Source organism: Hoplias malabaricus, chromosome 10 (assembly GCF_029633855.1).
Source record: "Hoplias malabaricus isolate fHopMal1 chromosome 10, fHopMal1.hap1, whole genome shotgun sequence".
Lineage (NCBI taxonomy): Eukaryota > Metazoa > Chordata > Actinopteri > Characiformes > Erythrinidae > Hoplias > Hoplias malabaricus.
The window spans coordinates 31,914,378-31,936,487 of NC_089809.1; the positions used below are offsets into that span (position 1 = coordinate 31,914,378).

The 22,110-nt window shown below is 41.0% G+C and overlaps 1 protein-coding gene and 1 long non-coding RNA gene across 3 annotated transcripts in view; one reads left to right on the forward strand and one right to left on the reverse strand.

Moving 5' to 3' along the window:
• Nucleotides 1–1,255: 1,255 nt before the first annotated feature.
• The window catches only part of LOC136708862 (uncharacterized), a 252,879-nt gene continuing 232,024 nt past the window's right edge, over nt 1,256–22,110 (reverse strand). Inside the window, exons 3-4 of one of the 2 annotated variants that reach the window (XR_010804397.1) lie at nt 4,994–5,233; nt 3,693–4,852 (exon numbers count right to left, since the gene is read on the reverse strand). This is a non-coding gene — a long non-coding RNA (uncharacterized lncRNA). Of the gene's footprint in view, nt 1,386–3,692; nt 4,853–4,993; nt 5,234–22,110 lie in introns of those variants that run through there. The other variant, XR_010804402.1, reaches the window with a different exon arrangement.
• On the forward strand, nt 19,247–20,385 carry LOC136708558 (uncharacterized). The gene is made up of 3 exons (XM_066683195.1): nt 19,247–19,286; nt 19,493–19,672; nt 19,783–20,385. The coding sequence occupies exons 2-3, from the start codon at nt 19,580–19,582 to the stop codon at nt 20,383–20,385; spliced, it is 696 nt and encodes a 231-aa protein (XP_066539292.1). The 5' UTR covers nt 19,247–19,286; nt 19,493–19,579.

Consider the following 22,110-nt stretch of genomic DNA (forward strand, 5'->3'; position numbering starts at 1 on the left):
ACAAAACCAGTGAACATAAAGGTAATACGACAGAGGGGATGACTATAAACACTCAGAACAAGAACTGCACTGAATCCTGACCAAAAAACACCTAGACAACCCTTACACAGAGAGGCATGAGGATCGCCTGTTAAACGGGTCATATGACCTTACCCAGCCACAGGTAACAAAACAATACAGAACAAGGAAGATTCTGGAAATAGATGTCATTAGTGAAATAAGCACTCACCAAGTTGTGGCGTGGGGCTTTCAAGACGGAAGAGGGGTGGAAAATGGTCAATGATAAAAAAAAACAAGGTTGCTCATAGTGGTTAATAGATCCCCCAACAGTGAAGATCTGAAGTAGGCTTAAGTGATGCTCATATAGTGATTTTTAAGTAGTTGTACAATGCAAAACTTCGATAAAAATTGACGGTAAAAGTAAAATTACCATCAACCTGTGTCAAATGCACAACAGCAAGAAAAAGACCAACTGGCAGCAAATAAGAACTCTTGTATCACAATAAAGCAAACATCAGTGAAGCGATCCTGTACACTAGGGAGAGGAGTGTGTTTTCTCCCGGGTTGGCAAGTTTAGGCCTGGAGCATCATCTATCAGCCCTGTGAAAAGAGGGGCTCCAGGGATAAAATCATGCCCAGGTTAGAGCTTCTGATCCTGGGGAGCTCAAGGTCTCTCGCCCCCCTTATTCCTGGCTGATGAATAAGAGCGATGGAGTTTATTTGACTTTATTCCCTGAAGCTTTACACCAAAGCAGTGTTTGTTTGTTTTTTTCATTTCTGCTGAATAGAAAGCGATGATGGTGGAGATGATGCATGTGACTCAGAAAGAAAGTGATATGTAAATCTTAACCTAAATGTGAACCTCAGGTGGTAAAACTGTGGAATTCATGTCTGAAATAAAGCTGCTGTACACTGCAGAAAGAGATCAGCGATGTAGGATCCAGATTTATCTTTGACACTGGGTTTTGCTGTTCTGTGTCTCCCTGCTTTCACATTTGTCATCTCATGAATGTATTTGACTTTAGAACATTTTCCATTGGAGATCTATTAACAAAACTTTTATTACATTTCTTCATATTTCTGCAAATTATTCATTCAAGAAGACTTCATATTATAGAAGACTTATAACAAAGACACTGTATGTACTGTAAAGTTTTTATATCATCTGAATATTCAAATCAGCAAAATATATACATTTTCTGAGCCAAATCTTTGACAATAATGTTGTTCAAAATATTGTATAACATGCATAATTTTAGATTAGGTTTCTGGGCGTCATATGAAGTACACTTCCTGTTGATAGTCTCTCTGCCACATAGCCACAGGTGTCCTGGGTTCAGTCCCTGCTGTGGGTTACTGTCTGTGAGACATGTTCCTGCCAGGTCCTGGAGGGACACAACACACATTGGTAGGTGGAACTGCTGTGTGAATTTGCCCACAGGTGCGAGTGTGAGTGATCTGTTGTATGTTTAATCCCCTGAGATGGACCAGTGTCCTGTCCAGTGTATGTCCTGTCTGATCTCAGCTGTCCGATTTGAACAGATTTATGTTGGAGCAAAGTTTAGACCTGTGCTAAGTAAATGCATGCTCCATAGCGAAGGTCGGACTCATGATTCTTGCATTCTTGTTGATGATGTATAGTCTACACACATTTTCACAGGCCTGCCCAAAAATGTATTTCTCCCACCCCATTGCAGCTCTTTCATTACACACACCACAGGAGAGGCAGGAGAAGATATGTACATTTTAGTAATAAAAGGTTAAAACAATAAAAAAAGCTACTGAATTCTGGCCCCTCGCACTGTATCATCAGTGCAAGCCTTTATCAGAAACCTGTCTGAAGACCCCAGGAAGGGACTGCAGAAGTAGTTAAAGCATGTACAAGCATTAAGTTTTAAAACCCCAGGCTTATAGGTCTCCCATCCCCCTGTTTTGTCTTCCCCTCGAGCGCTGTAAATGTATGCAGCCTCTGTGTATTGCACCATGAGTGCATCAGAGATATTGTGAAGGTTTTTACAGGAGCCTTGATCCAATTATTGGGATATTGCCTCATCTCTATAAAATCAGTGACTGATGAGGCAATGTGAAGACCAATTCAAGGGAGACCAAGTCATACAGTATTGATCATAGGACTTGAACATCCGTGTGTAAAACACACACACACACACAAAACCCGTAAAGTTAGTTATGAGTTATTCCGAGACTTAGCCAGTAATATAGGGCACCTTCTATCAGCTTTCTAGTGATTTGTAAAAGCACATCTAGGTAGAAAAGCCAATCTGGCTCCTGTAATATTCATAAAATCACATGGGGAAGGTCAGCTACTCCGTGGCACCATATGAAGTGTTAATGCCACACAGCTCCATGGCCTTGAGTCCTGGACCATATGCTGGGAAGTGAACTGACTGTGTGAAGGTGTGAGGGTGTGAGGGAATGGGTAAGTGTGTGAAGCCCTGTGATGGTGGTCAAGGGTGTGGTCCTGTCTTTTGATTCCAGGTAGGCTCTGGGTTCACCATAATCCTGATTTGAAAGCAAATTACAGAAATTGAATGTATTTCAGCTACAAACCTAAAAGTTATGGGTCTACAAGGGTCCTTATTAGAGAAATGGTTCTATATATATATCCCTGAACACTTGAAGAAACTTTTGCATAATTAAAGGGTTATTTGCATCATAAATCTGTTCTTCAGTGCTATAGATGGTTCTATGTTTACAGCACCTTTTAGAGAAGGGTTCTCTATGGCACCAAAAAGGGTTCCTCTACTGTTATGATATCGAGCTTGTTACAATACAGCAACCATTTTTAGGTTCCCTTCTCTAAAAGGTGCTATACAGAATCATCTATAGCACATTTCCCATTAATCTGAAGAACCCTTAATCGTGCAAAAGCTTCAGGGTTCTATATTGGACAATTTTCTTTAATAATGAACCCTTGTAGAAGCATCATTTTAAGTGTGTACTTTAAAGTGCCTTTATTGCAGAGAATTCTCATCTCCACTGAAAAGCACTGCCAGTGTAATGGGAAGCTCTCTATACACCTTGCTCTATGCCAAGCATTGGCTCTCTATAACATCTATCAAATGGTGTTTGTGATGAGGAGGGAGGGGGGGAAGGAGAGCCATCTGTCCCTCCAAAAGATCGAGGCCTCTTGGATCTCCAGGCCTCAGATAGCTGAGACACTGCCAGGGCTCTAACCAGTGGTCTCCCGATGATTGGGCCACCCCTGCACCACTTGGGATTTAATAGAGTTTAAAGATTAAAGTAATAAATCAGCATTTCCTGCCAAATAAAACCATATATGGAGAATAGCAACTGTTTATTTTTCTTCTTTGTTATTAATAGTGTAATAATTTGACTGATAAAACATAAAAGAACACTGATAGAGCTGACTGCAGTCTGACTGTTCGTTTAAAAAAACAAGTACAACAAAAAATCCTGGTGTTAAAAGCAAGAAGCATTTTAAACCAAGTCTTTTTAGGTTTGCTGTTTGTTTATTTTATTATTTATCTATTATAACCCCATGGTCATTGTTACACTCCAAAGGACGGAGCGATGTATTTACTGGATTGGTTTATGGTAAGTATCATTCCTCTTATATGACAGGAAACCTGTCCAGTGTGTCAACACCACTGACAACACAGGAGCACTCTGTAGTTCTACAATTACAGACTGTAGTCCACCTGTTTCTCTGCATACTTTCTAACCCCCATTTCACCCTGCCGTTCAATGGTCAGGCTTCGCCAAAGGACCACCACAGAGCAGGTATGATGTGAGTGGTTGGTCATTCTCAGTGCTGCAGTGACACTGATGTGGTGGTGTGTTGGTGTTAGTGTGTGTTGTAATGGTGTGAGTGGATCAGACACACCAGTGGTACTGGAGTTTTTAAACCGAAAAATATCCAGCCAACAGCGTCCTGTGTCCAAGGAACACCAACATAAACTATGCAGATCAGTGAGCGGACAAAGTGTTTAAAAACTCGAGCAGCACTGCTGTGTCTGATCCACTCGTACCAACACAATCATTGAAGAGCAGGGTGAAATAGGGATAAGAAATTATGCAGAGAAACAGGTTGACCACAGTCTATAATTGTAGAACTCCAAAGTGCTCTTGTATGTCCAGTGGAGCTGATAATATGGACAGGTAGGTGTTCCTAATCCAGTGATCATTCAATCGTGTAATTTATAATTATTACAATGAACTAGTTTATAGGTTTCCCACAGTGTTCTTGTGCAATTTTGACTGTGGAACGGTGAAACAGCATTCTCTGACTGAACTAGGATGGGTGTTTTTGATCCAGAGTTAATCACTAATATTCTTGTGGTCCACAGAACCTCATTAATGCTCTTCACTTGAGAAGAAATATCAGACAAGCAGGTGTCCAACAACACACACACACACACACAGCTCCTATCTGCTATTTCAGAGTTATTTTAGAGAGATATTTCTTGTCTATTATTACCACTTGCTTTTCTCACCTCTTTCAGCACCAGAGTTAAAAGCCATACTCCCCCACATTTGCCTTTAAAATTCTAAACGTTTAAAACGAGTCTCGTAATAAAAATCACCTTGCTTCCATTTTGGCTCAGACATGAAAGAGCATTCATAAAGAAATATTAATCACTGGTAGGTGAGCGCAGGGAAGCAGGGATCATTATTTTTAACTACCAGCGTCTTTCATATAGGAGCACAGTGGGAGTCTAATTAGACCCAAGCAGAGAGGAGTTCAGCTCAAGGTGTTGAAGAGGTGTGGAGAGGGGGGGGGAGGTCAAAGACAGCTCCCCAGTTCTGTCCCTTCCAGACTCTCTCGCCTTTGCAACAGATTCTTGACAAGGGGAGACGGAAACAAAGGCTCCTAGCATAGTGTGGCAATAAGAGAGAGAGAGAGAAAGAGAGAGAGAGATTCAGTTAAAAGAGTTTGTCACCTTCAGGCTGGAACATGTGGCTGAGAGAGAGAGAGAGAGAGAGAGTTGAAAGAGTTTGTTGGATCTGTCACCTTGAGAAGTAGTGGAGGATGTTGGGAGAGTCCGGAGCACTGTATTACGGATGCTAATGTGCGAACAAAAGGCCAACATCCAATTAAAAGGCAGCGACTCCGGGGACTCAGCCAGCCGCAATCCTATTTCCAGCAGGGCCCTCCTTCTCCTCCTCCTCCCTTGGCCCCCACAACACACTGCGGGTTTAAACTCCCAAATCCATCTAGGCCCCTTCAGATCTTGTCCCTGCTTTACCCCACCTCCAGAGAGAAGAGAACGGAGGAGGTCAGGGAGAGTTCAGAAGAAGAGAGAACATTGCTTTAAACGACTCCCTCCCATCACTGTACCCTCAGCCTGAAGCGCATGGGACTGTGTTTAACCCACGGATTGCCAGGAGACAGACTTCTGAACTCCTGGTGGAAATCACTGCTGGAAATTATTCATTAAGACAGATTGACTTAATCCATGTAAATTCAGTGCTGAGTATTTTTACTGGTTCAGGAATGAGAATCCTGCTTGAACCTATTAATAAACACAGTAATCTAAAATGTTTTCTTGGTGACAATAGTCGTCCTATAAGATTTCCTCACTGTAAAGACAAGTGGACCAATAGAAATGGTCAAAAATGAACTGCAATACAATCTCTTTAAAATAACTTCCACTGAAACGTAAATGCAATTCTGTATTAATCCAATAAAATATTTCCTAATCATTTGCTAGTTCTCCAGTCTCTTTGCACGCTGGAAAAAGCTCTGGTGTTTGTAAGCTGCAGTGGCATCTGTCACTTGCTGAACCACAGCTGAGGAACAGCATCTGGAGGCATTTGGATGGTGGAGAGGCCTCTGAACATTGAAGAGCATTAAAAAAGGTTAGGATATTGTTTTCTTCTGGCTCCATAAGTGAGTAATATTGATTATTTTTCTTTGCTGTTTCAGATGTATTAAGGTGGAACTGACAAAGACCTCTAACTTTCCATGAACGTAAAGACATTCTCACAAAGTTCTAAGGAGCCAGTAGGACTGTTTTGCAAGTCCAAATTCCACACATCCTTAGTGTTACTATACTAAAATTACTTGGTGGGGGGTGCCTGTCCAATTACAACTGGACCTGCAGATAAACCGGCCGCCCTGTAGGGACACCACAGCACCCGACCATATCAAACACATGTGCAGCTTTCATCTGGAATCTCTGCAGCTCGACCCACGTCTTCTTTGAAGACTGGCTACACGAGTGGACATGGTCGATGAGAGTTTTATGCTGTGATGGGAGAAATGAGACTGAGGAAAAGTCCTGTATCAACACTTTTGACATTTTATTGTGCTTTGAGCTCTTCTGCATGATAGCTGCATAAAATGACAGATAGCTGGACCCCAGTGGCAAAACCTGAGATCTAAGTCAGTACAGTGTCACTGCAGGAAGTACTCCACATTGGAATCTGATCATATGTCCATTGTCCAGATTAACAATTGGAGCATTTTTATTTCCAACTGTATTATGATGTCCAATGAGTGCTACAAGACTGGAAAAGTGAAAACCTGAAATTGATTCACCAGTCCCAAGGTTGATTATAAATATGATTATAAAGAGATGCAGTGGGAGTACAACTGAACTCTTGGCAAAAGCATAACAACCTGAGGGTGAGAGAAGTTGGCTTGGGACTAGAAGGTCGCTGGTTCAATTGCCTTGATCAATATGAAAGATTTGGGACCGGGCAGAGACTGCCACACTATTCATAGCTGGGGTACCTACCACCCAGTGGTTTCACAGGTGTTGTGATGACTGCTTACTGCTCTTTGTATGTGTGGGTATTTTCACTGCCCAGAATGGGTTAAATGTGGAGGCACTATTCTGTTGTAGTGATTGAGAAAGGAATGTAAAATATGCATTTTTTTTTCTTGTTTCCACATTAAATTTTTTCTCTTTGTACGATTTTCAGTTAAATATAGGGTTTACATTATTTGCACATCATTGCATTATTTTGTTTTTATTTACATTTTTGCAGAGCATCCCAAAGGTATTTTTTTTTTTAGGAAATGGGGTTTGTATGTTGAGCATATTAAATTTGAAATAATGTTTATAGTTTTCAATAATTAATGAATAGATAAAATACAATAAAGTTACAAAGCTGTAACTACTGGTCATGTATTAACTTTTAGAGATGGTTTAATTATTATTATTTTTTTTTACCAGTGTTTATATTTTAGCATCATGTGATTTAATGTACTGTACGGTGCAGATGTCTATATATATTTAAACTAATGCCTTCTCAATAAGTGTGGTGCTTGTATAAAGTTATATATAATCACAGTAAATATATAATAATAAATAATAATAACAATAATAATAAACAATTAAATAAGATTTTTTTTTCTATAAAGTAGGTGTGAGTGAGTTTGAAGAACAATGTTTTGTTCAGATTATTTTTGATTGCATACATTTTTTTAAATCAACAGCACACATTATTTAAAATCATTATTTATTAACCACTAAATCTACGTATTGGACGATAACCTTAAATAATACGGACTGCCACAAGGAGAGATTTGGAAAAAGTTAAACCAACACATTCACACACAGAATATCACACTCACTGGAGTAATGTTACTTGGTTTTATTTTAATGTTGGGCGTTATTTGTTGTTTAGTAGATAAATACTTACTGCTCAGATAAATAGCTTTTTAAATCTCAATCTCTGGCTCCTAAAATTTTGCACAGTACTGTATATCCCCACATAAATGGAAATTTAAGAAATATGATGAGGGGGAATTCTTGACGTCTAGTGTTTCCCAACTCTGATTGTTGGTATGTGGATATTTCCTTGATGTTTGGCTAATTAATAATTAATATAAGTGTGTGCATTACAGCAGGGGAATGTACAGAATGGGAGTTGCTAATTATTTCTGATGGTGTCAGTGTGTGTCCTGATGAAATGAAGACAGGACCTTGTAGTGGACCTGGCTTGTCCAACAAGTCCTGACTCATGCACTATTTTCAACTGACAGGACCACAGTGAAGCAGGAGGTGCTTCAATGCTATGAGCCATGTGTTACTCACCCAGACGGGGATATACTGAGGTGTCTGAGCCAGAGGAAGTTATTGAGGAAGCAGAAGTGTTTTCTTTCAACAAAGCAGTGAATGGAGCTGGAAGGAGGTTACATACAGTAACGAGCAAGTGAGAGTTAAACATGCACCTTGTGTCCTATGTGTCCAGAGGTACTGTCTTCAAGTATAAATTACCCCCTATAATTCTAATGGTGACTGCTGACTTTTGGAGACCTGAGGTTATTATTACTTATTACTATTACTATTATTACTTATTATTATTGGATGTGGCACAACATGAAGAGTCACTGCCACACAGCTCCAGGGTCTTGAGATTAATCCTGACTGTGAGGAGTTTGGTGTGTTCTCCCTCTGTCTGTATGGGTTTCCTCCAGGTGCTCCAATTTTCTCCTACAGTCAAAAAAAAAATCATGTTGGTAGTTTGACTGACTATGCAAAATTTTCCACAGGTGTGAGTGACTGGGTGAGTGTGTGATGGACTGGTGACCTATCTAGTGTTTTTGCCTGCACCCAGTGATTCTTGGTGTGCTCCATCCAAATAATAGAATTCAGGTTCCAATCACTTCCATGTCCACAGGTGAGTAAAATCAAGCACCTAGACTTGCAGACTGATCCACAACCATTTGTGAAGTAATGGGTCACTCTCAGGAGTTCAGTGAATTACAGGATGTTACCTTGAAAGGATGTCACCTGTCAGCCATGATATTTCCTCACTACTGAATATTCCACAGTCAACTGTCATTAGTATTATAACAAAGTGGAAGTGCTTGGGAACAACAGCAACTCTGCCATAAAAAGTGGTAGGACAAGTAAAATGACAGAGCAGGGTTTATTGGATGCAGAGGTGCATAGTGCGCATAGGTTGCCAACTTTCTGCAGAGTCAATAACTATATACCTCCAAACATCATGTGGCTTGCAGATTAACTCAATAACAGTGCGTAGAAAGCTTCATAGAATGGATTTCCATGGCAGAGCAGCTGCATCCAAGCCTTACGTCCCCAAACACAATGTAAAGCATCAGAGGCAGTGGTGTAAACAGATTACGGTTCTCTGTCTGGCAATCCAATGGACTAGTATGGGTTTGGCAGTTGCCAGGAGAACGATGCTTTTTTGACTACATTGTGCCAAGCGTAAAAATTGGTGGAGGTGGGATTATGGTGTGGGTTGTTTTTCAGGAGTAAGCTCGGCCCCTTAGTTCTAGTGAAAGGAATTCTAAATGTTTCAGCATACCAGAATTCTTCCAAAGAGAATTTGGACAATTTTATGTTCCCAACTTTGGAAGAATGGTCAAAAATTCCCATAAACAAATTCCTAAACCTTGTGGAAAACCCTCTAAGAAGAATTGAAGCTGTTATAACTGTAAAGGATGATCAGACATCATATTAAACACTGTGGATTAAGAACATGATGTCACTCAGGAAGTCCATATGCGTGCAAAGACAGATGATCGAATACTTTTGCCAATAGAGTGCACATTAAGATACAGAGAAACAGGACTTATAATAACCACCATCATATTACAGAATCTAAACCCGTCACTGCTGAGAGGCTGGAGACAAGCAGCAAACTCCACTGTTGCCTTAAATGTGAGATGTCTGCAAGTTTTAATTATTAAAAGGAATATTTTAACATTCTCTATTTTTAGGAACTTGTGGGCTGGTGGAGTTCTATATTGCTGTTGAAGCAGAACATTTAAAGCCAAGGAAGTATGATTCAGGGCTCCGTCTGAATCTATATCAGAGTTTTTTCCAGAGCTGTTTCACAACCCGTGTCCTTTCCCCATTAAGAAAACAGAAGCCGGATCTCACTCAGGAAAGCAATAGCCTGTTTGTTCAGCCTTCAGATATAGATCCATAGGCAGTTTGGACATGGCATTTAATACGTGCATTGCACTTGCTGTGTTCTCCAAATGTCACACAACACCTTTTCCATTACTGCTATGGATTTAAGAGCAAATAAACCCATTCATGCTGTTTAATGCGATGTGACACCGGCTTGGTTAACGCACAAGGGATGAAAGGATGTTTGTAGGAAAATGTCACAGAATGTAAATGACTCTAAATGTAATGGCATTAAGTGTGCAGTCTGGATCATTTGCCATGGTTTCTGTATCCAGAGGTCTGTGGACATCTTCCCTAATCAGAGTTTTCCACTGATTTTAAGGCGCAACCACTGCTCACACAGAAAACCAATATAAAATAAAGCACAGCCCATATGTATAAGGATTTGCAGCATTGGGCTGTAGAGCACTGGAACCACGTTCTCTGGAGTGCTGGAGCTCCATCTAATATCACTCATAGGAGTCAAAGTGGTGTTTAAGATGAAGAAACTAGATTTCATGCAGCTGAAATCCTATAACAAACAAGAATTGGAAAACATTTAAATTTCAAAGCTACAGCAATTGGTCTCCTCAGTTCCCAAACGTTTACAGAGTTATTAAAAGAAGTGATGCAACACAGTGGTAAACTCATTTTAGAATGTGTTATTGGCATCAAATTAAAAATGGGCAAAAATTAAAAAATATATATATATATACACAATAAACTATCCGATTAAAGACATAAAAATAGACTTTCTACTATTTTTTATATAAATAAAGAGTTCAAGTTAACATATTTTTGAATGTAATAATTTTTGTGCTAGTAAACTTACATTAAAATATTTTTAGTTTTCTATTAATATTTTACACGGTATCCAAACTTTTGTGAAATGGGCTTTGTATTTGTTACGCTCCAGTCCAGGTTGGTGGACTATTCTCAACAGCACTGCAGCCGCAATGCTGTGACTGGTCCATTTGTATCAGCGCAACACACACCAACTCTTAAGTGTCACTGTAGTGCTGAGTATGACCCACCAGTGAACAGTTTTGGGGTCGTAATTAAATGTCTTTAACATGATTTAAAATCCAACAATGATTAAACAACACAGCAGTGTTCTCACACTGTCTACACTGCCCTGTTTCAGCAACAATTCCTTTAATGAAAAAAGTAAAATAAAATGCCAAAAATTATTCAATGATCACCTACATTTCCACAAAGAATACTACATCAAAACTAGAACTAAATAAAAATTATCATTAGGAGATGAGAACTGTGATGAAATGTTTTACACAGTTCATCAATGAATAAATTCTGTTTATTTTATTTAAGGGCCAGAACACTCAAAGAAACAATTCTTTTGGGAGTCAAACCCTAGACAGATGCTGCCATGTGTTCTTTGTGCTGTGTGTGAAATGTCTTCTCTGAACAGAGTGCAGCAGGAAATACAAAGATGCTAAATGTAAATGTAGTGTGTAGAAAGGAGTCGACTCCCATATTATAGTTTCTTTGAGTGTCTGTGAGTCAGATGACTCATATTTGAAACTGTGGAGTCAACTCAGTCTCGGTTTGCAAGCACCAACAAGTTTGAGACAGTGGCAGAGACCATTTAAATGATACTTGCTCTGTTGACTTTACCCCTCACCCTGAGAACTCCAGCAGAACATCATTCACTTATGTTTGTTTAAATGAAATAAACGTCCATGTCCAAAGCAAGGCCCTTTAAAACAAGCATGAACTCCCAGGCCAGCTCTCTCTGCAAATCCACTCACAGTGCATTAGCAGCAGGAAAACAATGCTGTCAACCACTTCTGACTAACAGCATTTCTCTCCTAGACAGAGAGGCCCATAAATTTTCCAGTGGCGGAGGGAAGGAAGCTAATAAAAAAAGGAAGTCTCATACAGTAATGAGTCAGACATACGGCTGCATGATAGGAACATAACAGAGCTCGTTTGGTGGCAGGGGGAAAGGAGAGCGACACGCACCACCAGCAGCTGATGTCGTTAAGAGTCCGGTGATACAGACGTGGCTTAATGCACTAGATCTACTGCATGGGGACGGATAGGACAGAGGCATTTAGTGGAGCGTGGAGAATGTGAGCTGGAGAGGCCAGACACAATCATTCGGGCTAATGTCTCCAGTCCCTGTGTGCACTAGTTAATTTATCAGGCACGACTGTGCTAACACGGGTGAATGAGTCTAACATTTTGGTGAGGGGCATTTAGACTTCAGTGTCTGGCATTGGTCCAGATGTGTCCTGCTTTCTGATGTTTGGGTGATTTGGAAGGTTGAACTGCTTGAACTGGGCTTTTTCGGGCTATGTTTCCTGTCCACTTTATTAGAAACATCTGCTTTTTAGTGTACTCCACTCTGACTGGGGTGGTTCCCCTCAAGTCTACAGGGGCTACCGTTAAATATATGGCTACCTTAAAGCTGTACCCCCAAGGGTACATCTTCAGAACCTTTAGTTAGGGAACTTAATTGAATCATATTTCATTGCAGTTATATTAAGGCGAATGACTCTATGCTCCAGTACCTCCACCCCATTGGTCCAATACGTGAGTGTACATTTACAGCCTGTAGCTTGTCTGTTTGTGTCATATGTGCTAGACGTCCCCTTCAACCTTAATCACTGGTCAGGTTCTGATCACAGAAGTACCCTCAGCTAGAGTTTTGTGAGCACTGGTCCATTAACGTGTGTAATAACTGAAGCTGATTGCTGTACCTAATACACTAGTACCCCACACACTACCATCAAAGTGTTACTGCCAAGTTAAGGATTGTATATCACCAAAATGGCATCTGATTATGTGGGGAGAAATTTGATTTGTGCTTGACCACAGATGGTAAAACAGTATATAATTGTGTTCCCAGTGGAGGTATAATGTTGGAGTCCCTGGGTAGTGAGTAGGTATTTCTTAAACAGGCTCTGAGAGGAAAATTCTGTCCCCAGTACTTGTTTAAGCTTGTTACTGTGTTAATGAAACTTCTAGTGTTTTTATATACAGATAAAATCATTCAAGATCAGCCTCAAGTGATTTTCTGCAAGTCCTGTTCTTCCCATTTGAACAGAACACATTTCTGAGATTCCCACATTTCACAGTGACTGTCATGTATTGTACTCTCTCAGAAAACCTGTCACTGTGGTGGTACATTTAAGAGTACATTGGGGTTCCTTCAATTACGGAATGCAACTGAACCATATTTTACTTTAATTGTATATTTCAATGACGAACTGGTTTTATATTAATCATTCCAAACACTGTTTTATTTTGATTACTTTTATTTTAAACAGTTCTGTTATGACAACTTACAGTTCACTTTCATTCTGGAAAAGAGCATGAAGTGGAACTTTAGGTAACAACTGATCTCCAGACCCCAAGCCCATCTCAGGCTGCAACAGCATGTAAATCCTAAGAGAGGCTGGAACTAACTGTCTGAAATGTGTACAGAAGTATTACATAGTGGAGGAGTGGTTTAAAAAAGAGAAATGATCTGAAGAGACTGATATGTCCATACACTGCAGAAATGATGTTATTGAGGCAAAGGGAGATAAGGGGTCAGTGTAATTTGTCGTAGTATATGAAACATACGTCTGAGTGCAGCATGTCCACGATGTAATAGTGTGAAACAGGCATTAACATATACAGTAACATCTTTGTAATATTCATATTCATAACGTCATATTCAGCCCTTGCATCAGCTCCATGGAGAAGCACGAACATAAATCAGCCATATGCAGTCGTGGCATTTTACGGGGATGGGGGTGAAGTCTTGTCGAATCAGCCCTGAGCGATAATATGTAAGACACATTCAGCGTGACTAGCATTAAACAAAGGAAAATTGTGGAATTTCATGTGGAATAATTTAAACGAAGCCTGGACAACAGTTTTTTAAAAAAAAGATACATTGATAAAACGATGGAATTAGACAGAGACAGTCTGTAATTTAATAAATTGTGCTATAATAGTTTTGAAGTGGCAGGAACACAATCAATATCATTGCATTTTTACCTTGAAAGGAACTTCAAAGCAGCATTTGAAAATCAATGAATAAATATAGAAACACAATCTGAATCTGCAAATGAATCATAAACAAAGCTGTTCTTGTCTATTGTTGTCCCTCTGTCCATTTCTCTTTATGACTTATCTCAGTCCCGACAGATAAAGGTGATAGCCCTTGATCAGGTCTGTTTCCAGTCCAAAGGGGCTTGGCATGCTCTGAAGGGTCTGAAATTGGCAGGAGCTGCAAACCCCCACCTCTGCTGCAGCACTCATGCCTTTTCCGAAAGCCAGAGATAGAGCGAGAGTGAGGAGGAGAAGACGGCACACAGATAGCAGGATGCTCCTCGTGCCATAATCCAGGAGAGACAAGATGGTCCTGTTGAGCCGCTCCCTTTGTAGTGTGCAATGTCGTTCCCTCTGCCTCGTAGATCCACACACATAGGCGAGAGTGTCTCTGGCAGCTGGGTGAGCGTTCCCCAGCGGAGGCAGATTGTGACGGCTTTGGTGTAGACACTAATCCAGCCCAAAAAAAAAAGGAAAAGGCAGTGCCGGGCACTGTCTGCTGAAGGATGAAGCGATAGTAGAGAAGAGTCGATAGCCTCCGATGAGCCACATCCTCTCAGAGCCTGCTGGAAAGCTTGCAGTCCCTGAGATTCTCCACACGATGGCTGGCAGCACAGAGAGAGAAAGAGCGAGAGAGCGAGGGAGGGAGAGAGAGAGAGAGAGAGGGAGAGGGAGAACAAGCTGTGCCAGTTTTCTCTCTCTCATTTTCAACATCTAGACAGCGCTGGGGCTGATTTAGGTCATCCAGTCTGGGGATGCTCTTCTCTACATACCGGAGGATTCTGGAGGAACCAGGACCACCACCGTGCACAGCATGTCAGGACAGGCCTTAAATCATCTGCTCAGACGAGGAACAGAGATGCAATCATTTCAAATTGAAATGTGAAGCCCTGGAGAACATGATCACTCTGGCAGGAATACTCGGAGTTCCCAGAGCGTCTGGAATACCCGACTTGCGTGGTTTAGTGTTTTCTCTAACACTGATATGACTAATCAGCTCATTTCACAGCCCTCCTTCAGTTTAGAGGGAGTATCGGGGCAGGAAAACATCAAAATCTGGACGACCATGGTATTCCAGGACTATGGTGGGTTACCGCTGCAGTGCATCCCGAAGCCCCTGGCGAATGCTCTGAACGCGTTAAACCTCGGTGAAGCCTACTGTTCTCTCGTCTGAGCTGTGCACTCTGCATGATGTTACTCTTGGCTTTCCGGCTCCATCCAAATTCCCCAGCGAAGGAAGGCGAACACTCAGAGAAAAGGTGGAGTAGAAAGACGGCTTCAGAAACTAAAGACAAGGCGGAGAAACGTCATCTCCGTCCCTCCTTGGGTGCCGAAAGAAGAAGTGAGCTGCTGTGGTGGCTGCTGCTGCTGTGTGTGTGTGTGTGTGTGCGCGCGCTCAGAGCAGAGAGAGCCATTGCCTTTGCTGGTGCCACAGCAGTCAGCTGACTAATGGTGGCATTGCTCAGCTGCCCCTCCCAGCCCGAGTGTGTGTGTGTGTGTTGTGGGGTGACGGGCAGTCGTCCTTTCCCTGAACTCTCCAGCCAGAGATGACCACTCTGCCAGCCCTCTTGTCCAACCAATTGCAGCTCTATTTACCTCTCCCCACTCAGACGCCATATACAAAACCACAGAGGTGGAAACAGACCAGTGTACACTGTAAACCCACCCGCAGACCGCTAGGACAGTGGTTCCCAACACTGCTGACCACATGCCCTACACATTTTGGTGTTCTGCCATCTCTACACACCTGATACAGCCAATGAAAAGCTGGGAAAAGGCGCACGTGTCATTTCTCAGAACTGCTCACCTCAGCGACGCTTGAAGAGTTCAGTGGTCAGTGGCAAAAGGGGACAGTGGCTTCAGCGGCCATTAAATGGGACACTGCTGGCTCAGCCCAGGCTCTCGGAACTGTTTGAGCTACAGATATTTACAGCTGACAGGGGCCAGCCAAAACTGTCCTAGAGAGAGATAATAAAAGCTTGTCTCTTAGCAGTAAGAGGGATGGTTGTCTCCAAGACAGCTGTCCACACAACAACAGAGTGTAAAAGCAGAAGTATCAAACAGTTTATTAGTGCTGCTATCTATTTGTGTCTCAATAAATCAGTCCTACACTACTGTTTAAATGTTGTACATGGACGTGTGTGAAATATGAGCTGTTTTCAGACAGGAATCACTAACAATGCCAACCAGGATCAACCTAATTGGAACGTGGACAGATCAGGTGTGGATCACTCCCAGCGCCACTATCTGACTTGTGAGGTCAATGAAACAAAGCATTACAGATGACTGTTCCACAGCAGGGCGGCATGGTGGCGCAGCAGGTAGTGTCGCAGTCACACAGCTCCAGGGACCTGGAGGTTGTGGGTTCGTTTCCCAGTGTTCTCCCCGTGTCCGCGTGGGTTTAGGGCGGCACGGTGGCGCAGCAGGTAGTGTCGCAGTCACACAGCTCCAGGGGCCTGGAGGTTGTGGGTTCGATTCCCGCTCCGGGTGACTGTCTGTGAGGAGTTGGTGTGTTCTCCCCGTGTCAGCGTGGGTTTCCTCCGGGTGCTCCGGTTTCCTCCCACAGTCCAAAAACACACGTTGCAGGTGGATTGGCGACTCGAAAGTGTCCGTAGGTATGAGTGTGTGAGTGAATGTGTGTGTGTGTGTCTGTGTTGCCCTGTGAAGGACTGGCGTCCCCTCCAGGGTGTATTCCCGCCTTGCGCCCAATGATTCCAGGTAGGCTCTGGACCCCCCGCGACCCTAAATTGGATAAGCGGTACAGATAATGGATGGATGGATGGATGTTCCACAGCAAGGAAACAAGCCTTTGATCTCACAAAGTGTTAATGCCCCTTTAATGAGTTTATGAGTTAATGCCCCCTGTTAATGAGTTTTGATGCCCCTCACAACATCATACCATGCCCCAAGTCCCTATAAAACAGCCTCTCAGCAGAACCCAACTACTTTTACACCAGTGCAAAAAGACAGATTACCTACATGATCAGTCACACGAGCACCACTTCATCAGTTTTATCTTTAACCTCCATCTCCCTCTCAAACACTCACCCACATTCTTCTGATTCTCCTCCACCCTCCTCTTGGTGGCACATTTTAGGTGTGATAATATATTCCTTGATACTGGAGGTGTGGTTTGATGAATGGCGCTCTCTCTCTCTCTTTATTGGTCAAATATTGCAAAACACTGTAAAACTATAACTACAAGCAACATACCTAATGTTTTATTTAATTAACTCATATCAATGTGGTGCTGTCATTAAGTAGTAATAAAGTAGTGATGATTTAGTGACAATATTAATAACATTGTTTGTAGCTACTGATTTATAAAACTTCTGCAAATGCTAAACATTCTTAATCTGGTCACGTTGCCATGGTCCCAATATAAATTCAGATTAAAAATAAGACTAAAAGACAATTCCCAAACCTTTACGCAGGATTTACTCATTCAATCTGTATATAATATAGTTCATCTCTTATCTAACGCCTACAAAAATAATACAAGCATAGAATGTTTTCTCCTGGGTTGGCAAATTCAGGCCTAGGGCATCATCTATCAGCCGGGTGAACAGAGGGGCTCCAGGGATGAAATCATGCCCAGGTTAGAGCCTCTGATCCTGGGGAGCTTAAGGTCTCTCGCCCCCCTTATTCCTGGCTGATGAATAGAGTGATGGAGTTTATTTGACTTTATTCCCTGAAGATTTACACAAAAGCAGTGTGTTTGTTTTTGTGTTCATTTCTGCCGAATAGAACGCGACGATGGCTGAGATGGTGCATGTGACTCAGAAAGAGACTGATATGTAAATCTTAACCTAAACATGAACCGCAGGTTAATAAAGCTGTGGAACACTGTACACTGCAGAAAGAGATTGGTGTTGCAGGATCCAGATTTACACTGGGTTTTACTTCTCTGTGGCTCACTGCTTTCACATTTGTTGCATCATGGTGTGAATGTGGAAACAGGACTTTGAGTGTTTATGGATATAATTGATTACTTAACATTTTCCATTGCTGCATTAATGTTCATTAACAAACTTTTTAAATTTCTTCAGTCAAACAATTTAAGAGCTGAGAAGTTTTAAATTATTGATTTGAGAAGAATTACTTCATAATAAAGCCTCTGTATGTACTGTAAAGGATTTTTGAATATTCAAATCAGCAAAACATTACCCAAAACCCTGACCAGGAGCGTCCTGTTTGTATAACTTGCATCATTTTAATTTAGGTTTCTGGACGTCATATGAAGTAGACTTCCTGTTGGTATTGTCTCTGCCACACAGCCACAGGGGTCCTGGGTTCAGTCCCTGCTGTGGGGCACTGTCTGTGAGACATGTGTTTTGTCCTGCCTGACAGAAACATGTTGGTAGGTGGCTTGGCTGTGTGAAACTGTCCACAGGTGTCTGTTTGTGAGAGTGAGAGAGAGAGAGAGAGAGACTGTGTGAGTGTGTGATACCCTGTGCAGGCTGTGTGTTCCTGTCATGAGTGACCTGGTGTTGACTAACTGACATATCCACAAAGTGAAATCTGCACATTGAAGCTAACTGTGGCCCCTCCCTAATATTCCATAGAAGTGCATTGAGTGCATAGAAAAGGTATCAGGTTAAGTACAGCTCTAAGTGTGACTCCCTCTAAGACACACTAACTCCCACTTTTTATGGAATAAAATTGGCAGTCAAATCATTGAAAATGGCAGTTGTACTTTATATTTATATCAGGATTAAATGAATGAATAAATAAATAAAAATGAGAGCAATGTAATTCAAAATAATAAGAAGAAGCAGGCGGAGGAGGACACCATTAAAAGTGCTAGTCATTCATTAAGCCAGATGTTAGCGAGTTTCGGTTCTGTGAGGGAAATAGAGCCTTTTTAATGTCCTGAACCTCCAGTGTCATAGCCCCTTGAATCAGTTCACTTTTACAATGATATTTCCCTATATTATTAACTATATAGTGCACTATTATAGGGAATTGAATTCATGAGGGTATTGAATGATTTCAGACACAACCTCATGTGGGTTTTTATCAAACAACGCTGTGGATTATGGGTAATCTGATATACATGGTGTTGTACATTACTTTTTGCAATGCATTGTGGGATTGTTTGAGTGCACTGAAAATTATCCACCATGTGTTCGGACACTACAACAAAATGGCAGAACCAAAAAAAAAAAAAAAAAGTATACTATAGTGAACAGTGTTAGAATCTCCCACAGTCCAGACAGCCAGGTCCACTGTGACACGTGTTGTGTGTCATAATGGAGAAGGTTCTTCTGATGGAATTAAAAGCCAGTTGCTCGGTCGATGGAACAACAAACATTTTCTTACATTTTGTCAGTGAAGAGGTGAGGATTCAACTTCAGAGATAAAGTAAGAAAAAGGTTTATGCTACAAATACAATTTCATCTTACAGTAAAATATTATGTTAAATTAATTTCTAATAAGAGGTTATTGAACTTCGTTTGTAGCTATGTTTTATTTAACTCGATGTTTAATTCAGTCCAGTCAATAACATATTCATGTGGACAAAACAGCAGTAATAAGAATTAGAAATGTTAAGCTTATATACTTCACAGTTACAGGAGGCCGTGGACAGATATCAGAACCACTGCTTTTGTCTGTGAAAAACTCCTTGGTTGTCTGAGTATTTTGATGATTATCTGATGGACTCTTGGAAACCCAAACCGAGAAAACTTGCGAAACACTGTTTAGACAATGTGACCATGGACGAGACTCCTTTCAACTCATCATTAAAGGTTTGGATAACTAAAAATTTGAATTCAGCACAGTAAATAATGTACTAAAGTGGAATCATCAGTTGTAATAAGAATTAGAAACGTTAAACCTATAGACTTCACCGTTACAGGAGTCCATGGAAAGATCACAGAACCACCGCTATTCTCTACGAAAGATTGCTGAGGTGCCCAAGCGGTTTGATGATTATTTGGTGGACTTGGGGAAACCCAAACCCAGAAAACTTGCACAGCGCTATGTAGACAACATGGCTGTCGTGGATGACATGATTTACCCTTTCAGCTACGCTGAAATCATGTATAAGGGGATGACCATGGAAAGTGTTACCCCAAGATCCATGGAGGGTTTATATGGACAAAGCTCCATGGACAATGTGCCTGGAGCAGACCAGCCACTGCTGATACATGGCCACAGTGTCAGTGATTACCAGAGTATTTACTGCTCTGTGGTGGAGCCCCAGCTGAAAAGTGAAACTGGAGAGCAGCAGCGCTACAGCCTTCACATGGGCCGCAAAATCAAACAGCAGCTTTGGGACAGACTCTTCTGCACCACATCCAGTGAGGTCTTACAGAGTGAGGACTCCTGCAGTCCTGCTGTAAACTGCAGACCTCCTGATATTGATGTAGACATTAGCGAGGAACCCATGCCGCCTCAGCCTAAGAGGAACATGGCACAGAAGACCAAAAAGCGCAAGAGGAACAGGAGGCACCGTTGAGTGTTTTTTTTTTTTTTTCCTGTTTTTCATTTTTAATAAAAATTATTACATTAAGGATATTCTATTTGCAGTTTTTCTTCCTGGTAAAGCATTAGGTTTATTTCACAAACTAAACATTCTGCCACTTTTTACACAAAATAACAACATTTATAAAGGTTTATAAATATCATTAAAAATCATTAAAACGTCAATAAAAGTCATTAATTAGGATGTAAACACCTTAAAAGTCATTAATAATCATATGTAACACAGAGATAAAAAGGGAAACAGTGACCTCTTTTTCATCTAATATTTAATGTTTCAGAACTTACTGCAAATGTCAAGGTAAAACTAAGCGAAGACTTCAGAATGTGAATTTAGTCATTTATTATGATAATGTTATCTTCAGTGTCTAAAGAGGTTCTGTCCGTGGTTAATTGATTAAACTTGGTTGTTAAAGATTTAAACGTATTAAAAATGTGTGACAGCATGTGGACTGATGGGGACGTCAAAGTAAGGTAAGTATCCGAAGAGCCGAAATTTAATGGATGTGTGTTCACTTTTTGGCAAACAACAAGTCATGGTTACACTTTCTGTCTATGTATTATATATGATTATTAATTATTTTAATGAATCTACAAGCTAATAAACAACATTAATACACAGACTGTTAATGATTTATGAACCTTTAAGTTTTAAATTTTGAAAAATGTTTTTTTAAATGTCTATATTGTTTATAAGGAAAATAAAATGATTAAAAATAAAAAATATATTTAAATCCAAACTCGTGTGGCTGGCTCTCATTCCCCTGCTTGATTTCTTCCAAGAACTCCTGTTCTGTCCTCTCTCTGTTTTGGATAACACCCTCCTGGCTTCCTCACACAAGTCTCGCATTTCAAGTCTCTCCAATCATCCAGAGCCACAATCTCGGGATCCTGCTCAGGATTTGAACCGATAACCTCCTGACCTTGGAAGCGTAGCTCATCCCTGAGAGCTTCAGGATACATCTCATGGCTATGGTCAACTTGTAGTTGTTGTATTATTTTTTTTCCACTCAGTGGAGGCCAAGTAATCCTGAAACCTGTCAGATTTATATTAATGACCTCTTGACCTCTGAAGCATTGCTTACACCAGTAAGCCACAAGCGTCCACAGCCAGAAGTTGTTTTGGATATTTGCCTTTCAGATTCCTCCATTGCTACTTCCCGCTGTCTAAATAAATAAATACATTTTGCACATGTTGACACTGACCACTTTGCCACAGGAGGTTGGAATACTGCACTTGAATTTTGACCTTCACCTTGACTTCTGTGGGCCTTATAAGTTTGACATGAATAAAAACACAAATAAGTCCTTGATTAAAAACTTATGGTAAAGTGTCCAAATTTGGTCCTGGAACACTCATGTCCATCTCAGTTCAGTGCTCTCAGGTAAATATTTATACACGATATTTTCCAACAAAATATTAGACATTTAGAGTGTTCCAGAATCTGGAGAATATGGACACCGGTAGTCCACAAAACAGGGCTTGTGTATTTTATACTCCTCTGTCTAATGCTCAGAATTGACTATGGTGACCTTAGGTTCATGTGCAGCTGCTTGCAGGTTAAACAAGCTGTGTGCTGAACTACTGAAGGTTCATTATCTACATCTCTACTCTCCAAAATTTCATTTGCCCAGATGTGGACTTGATGAAGAATCAAGGATTCCGGACATGACGGGAAAGTCCTTCCTGAGTGTCCATTAG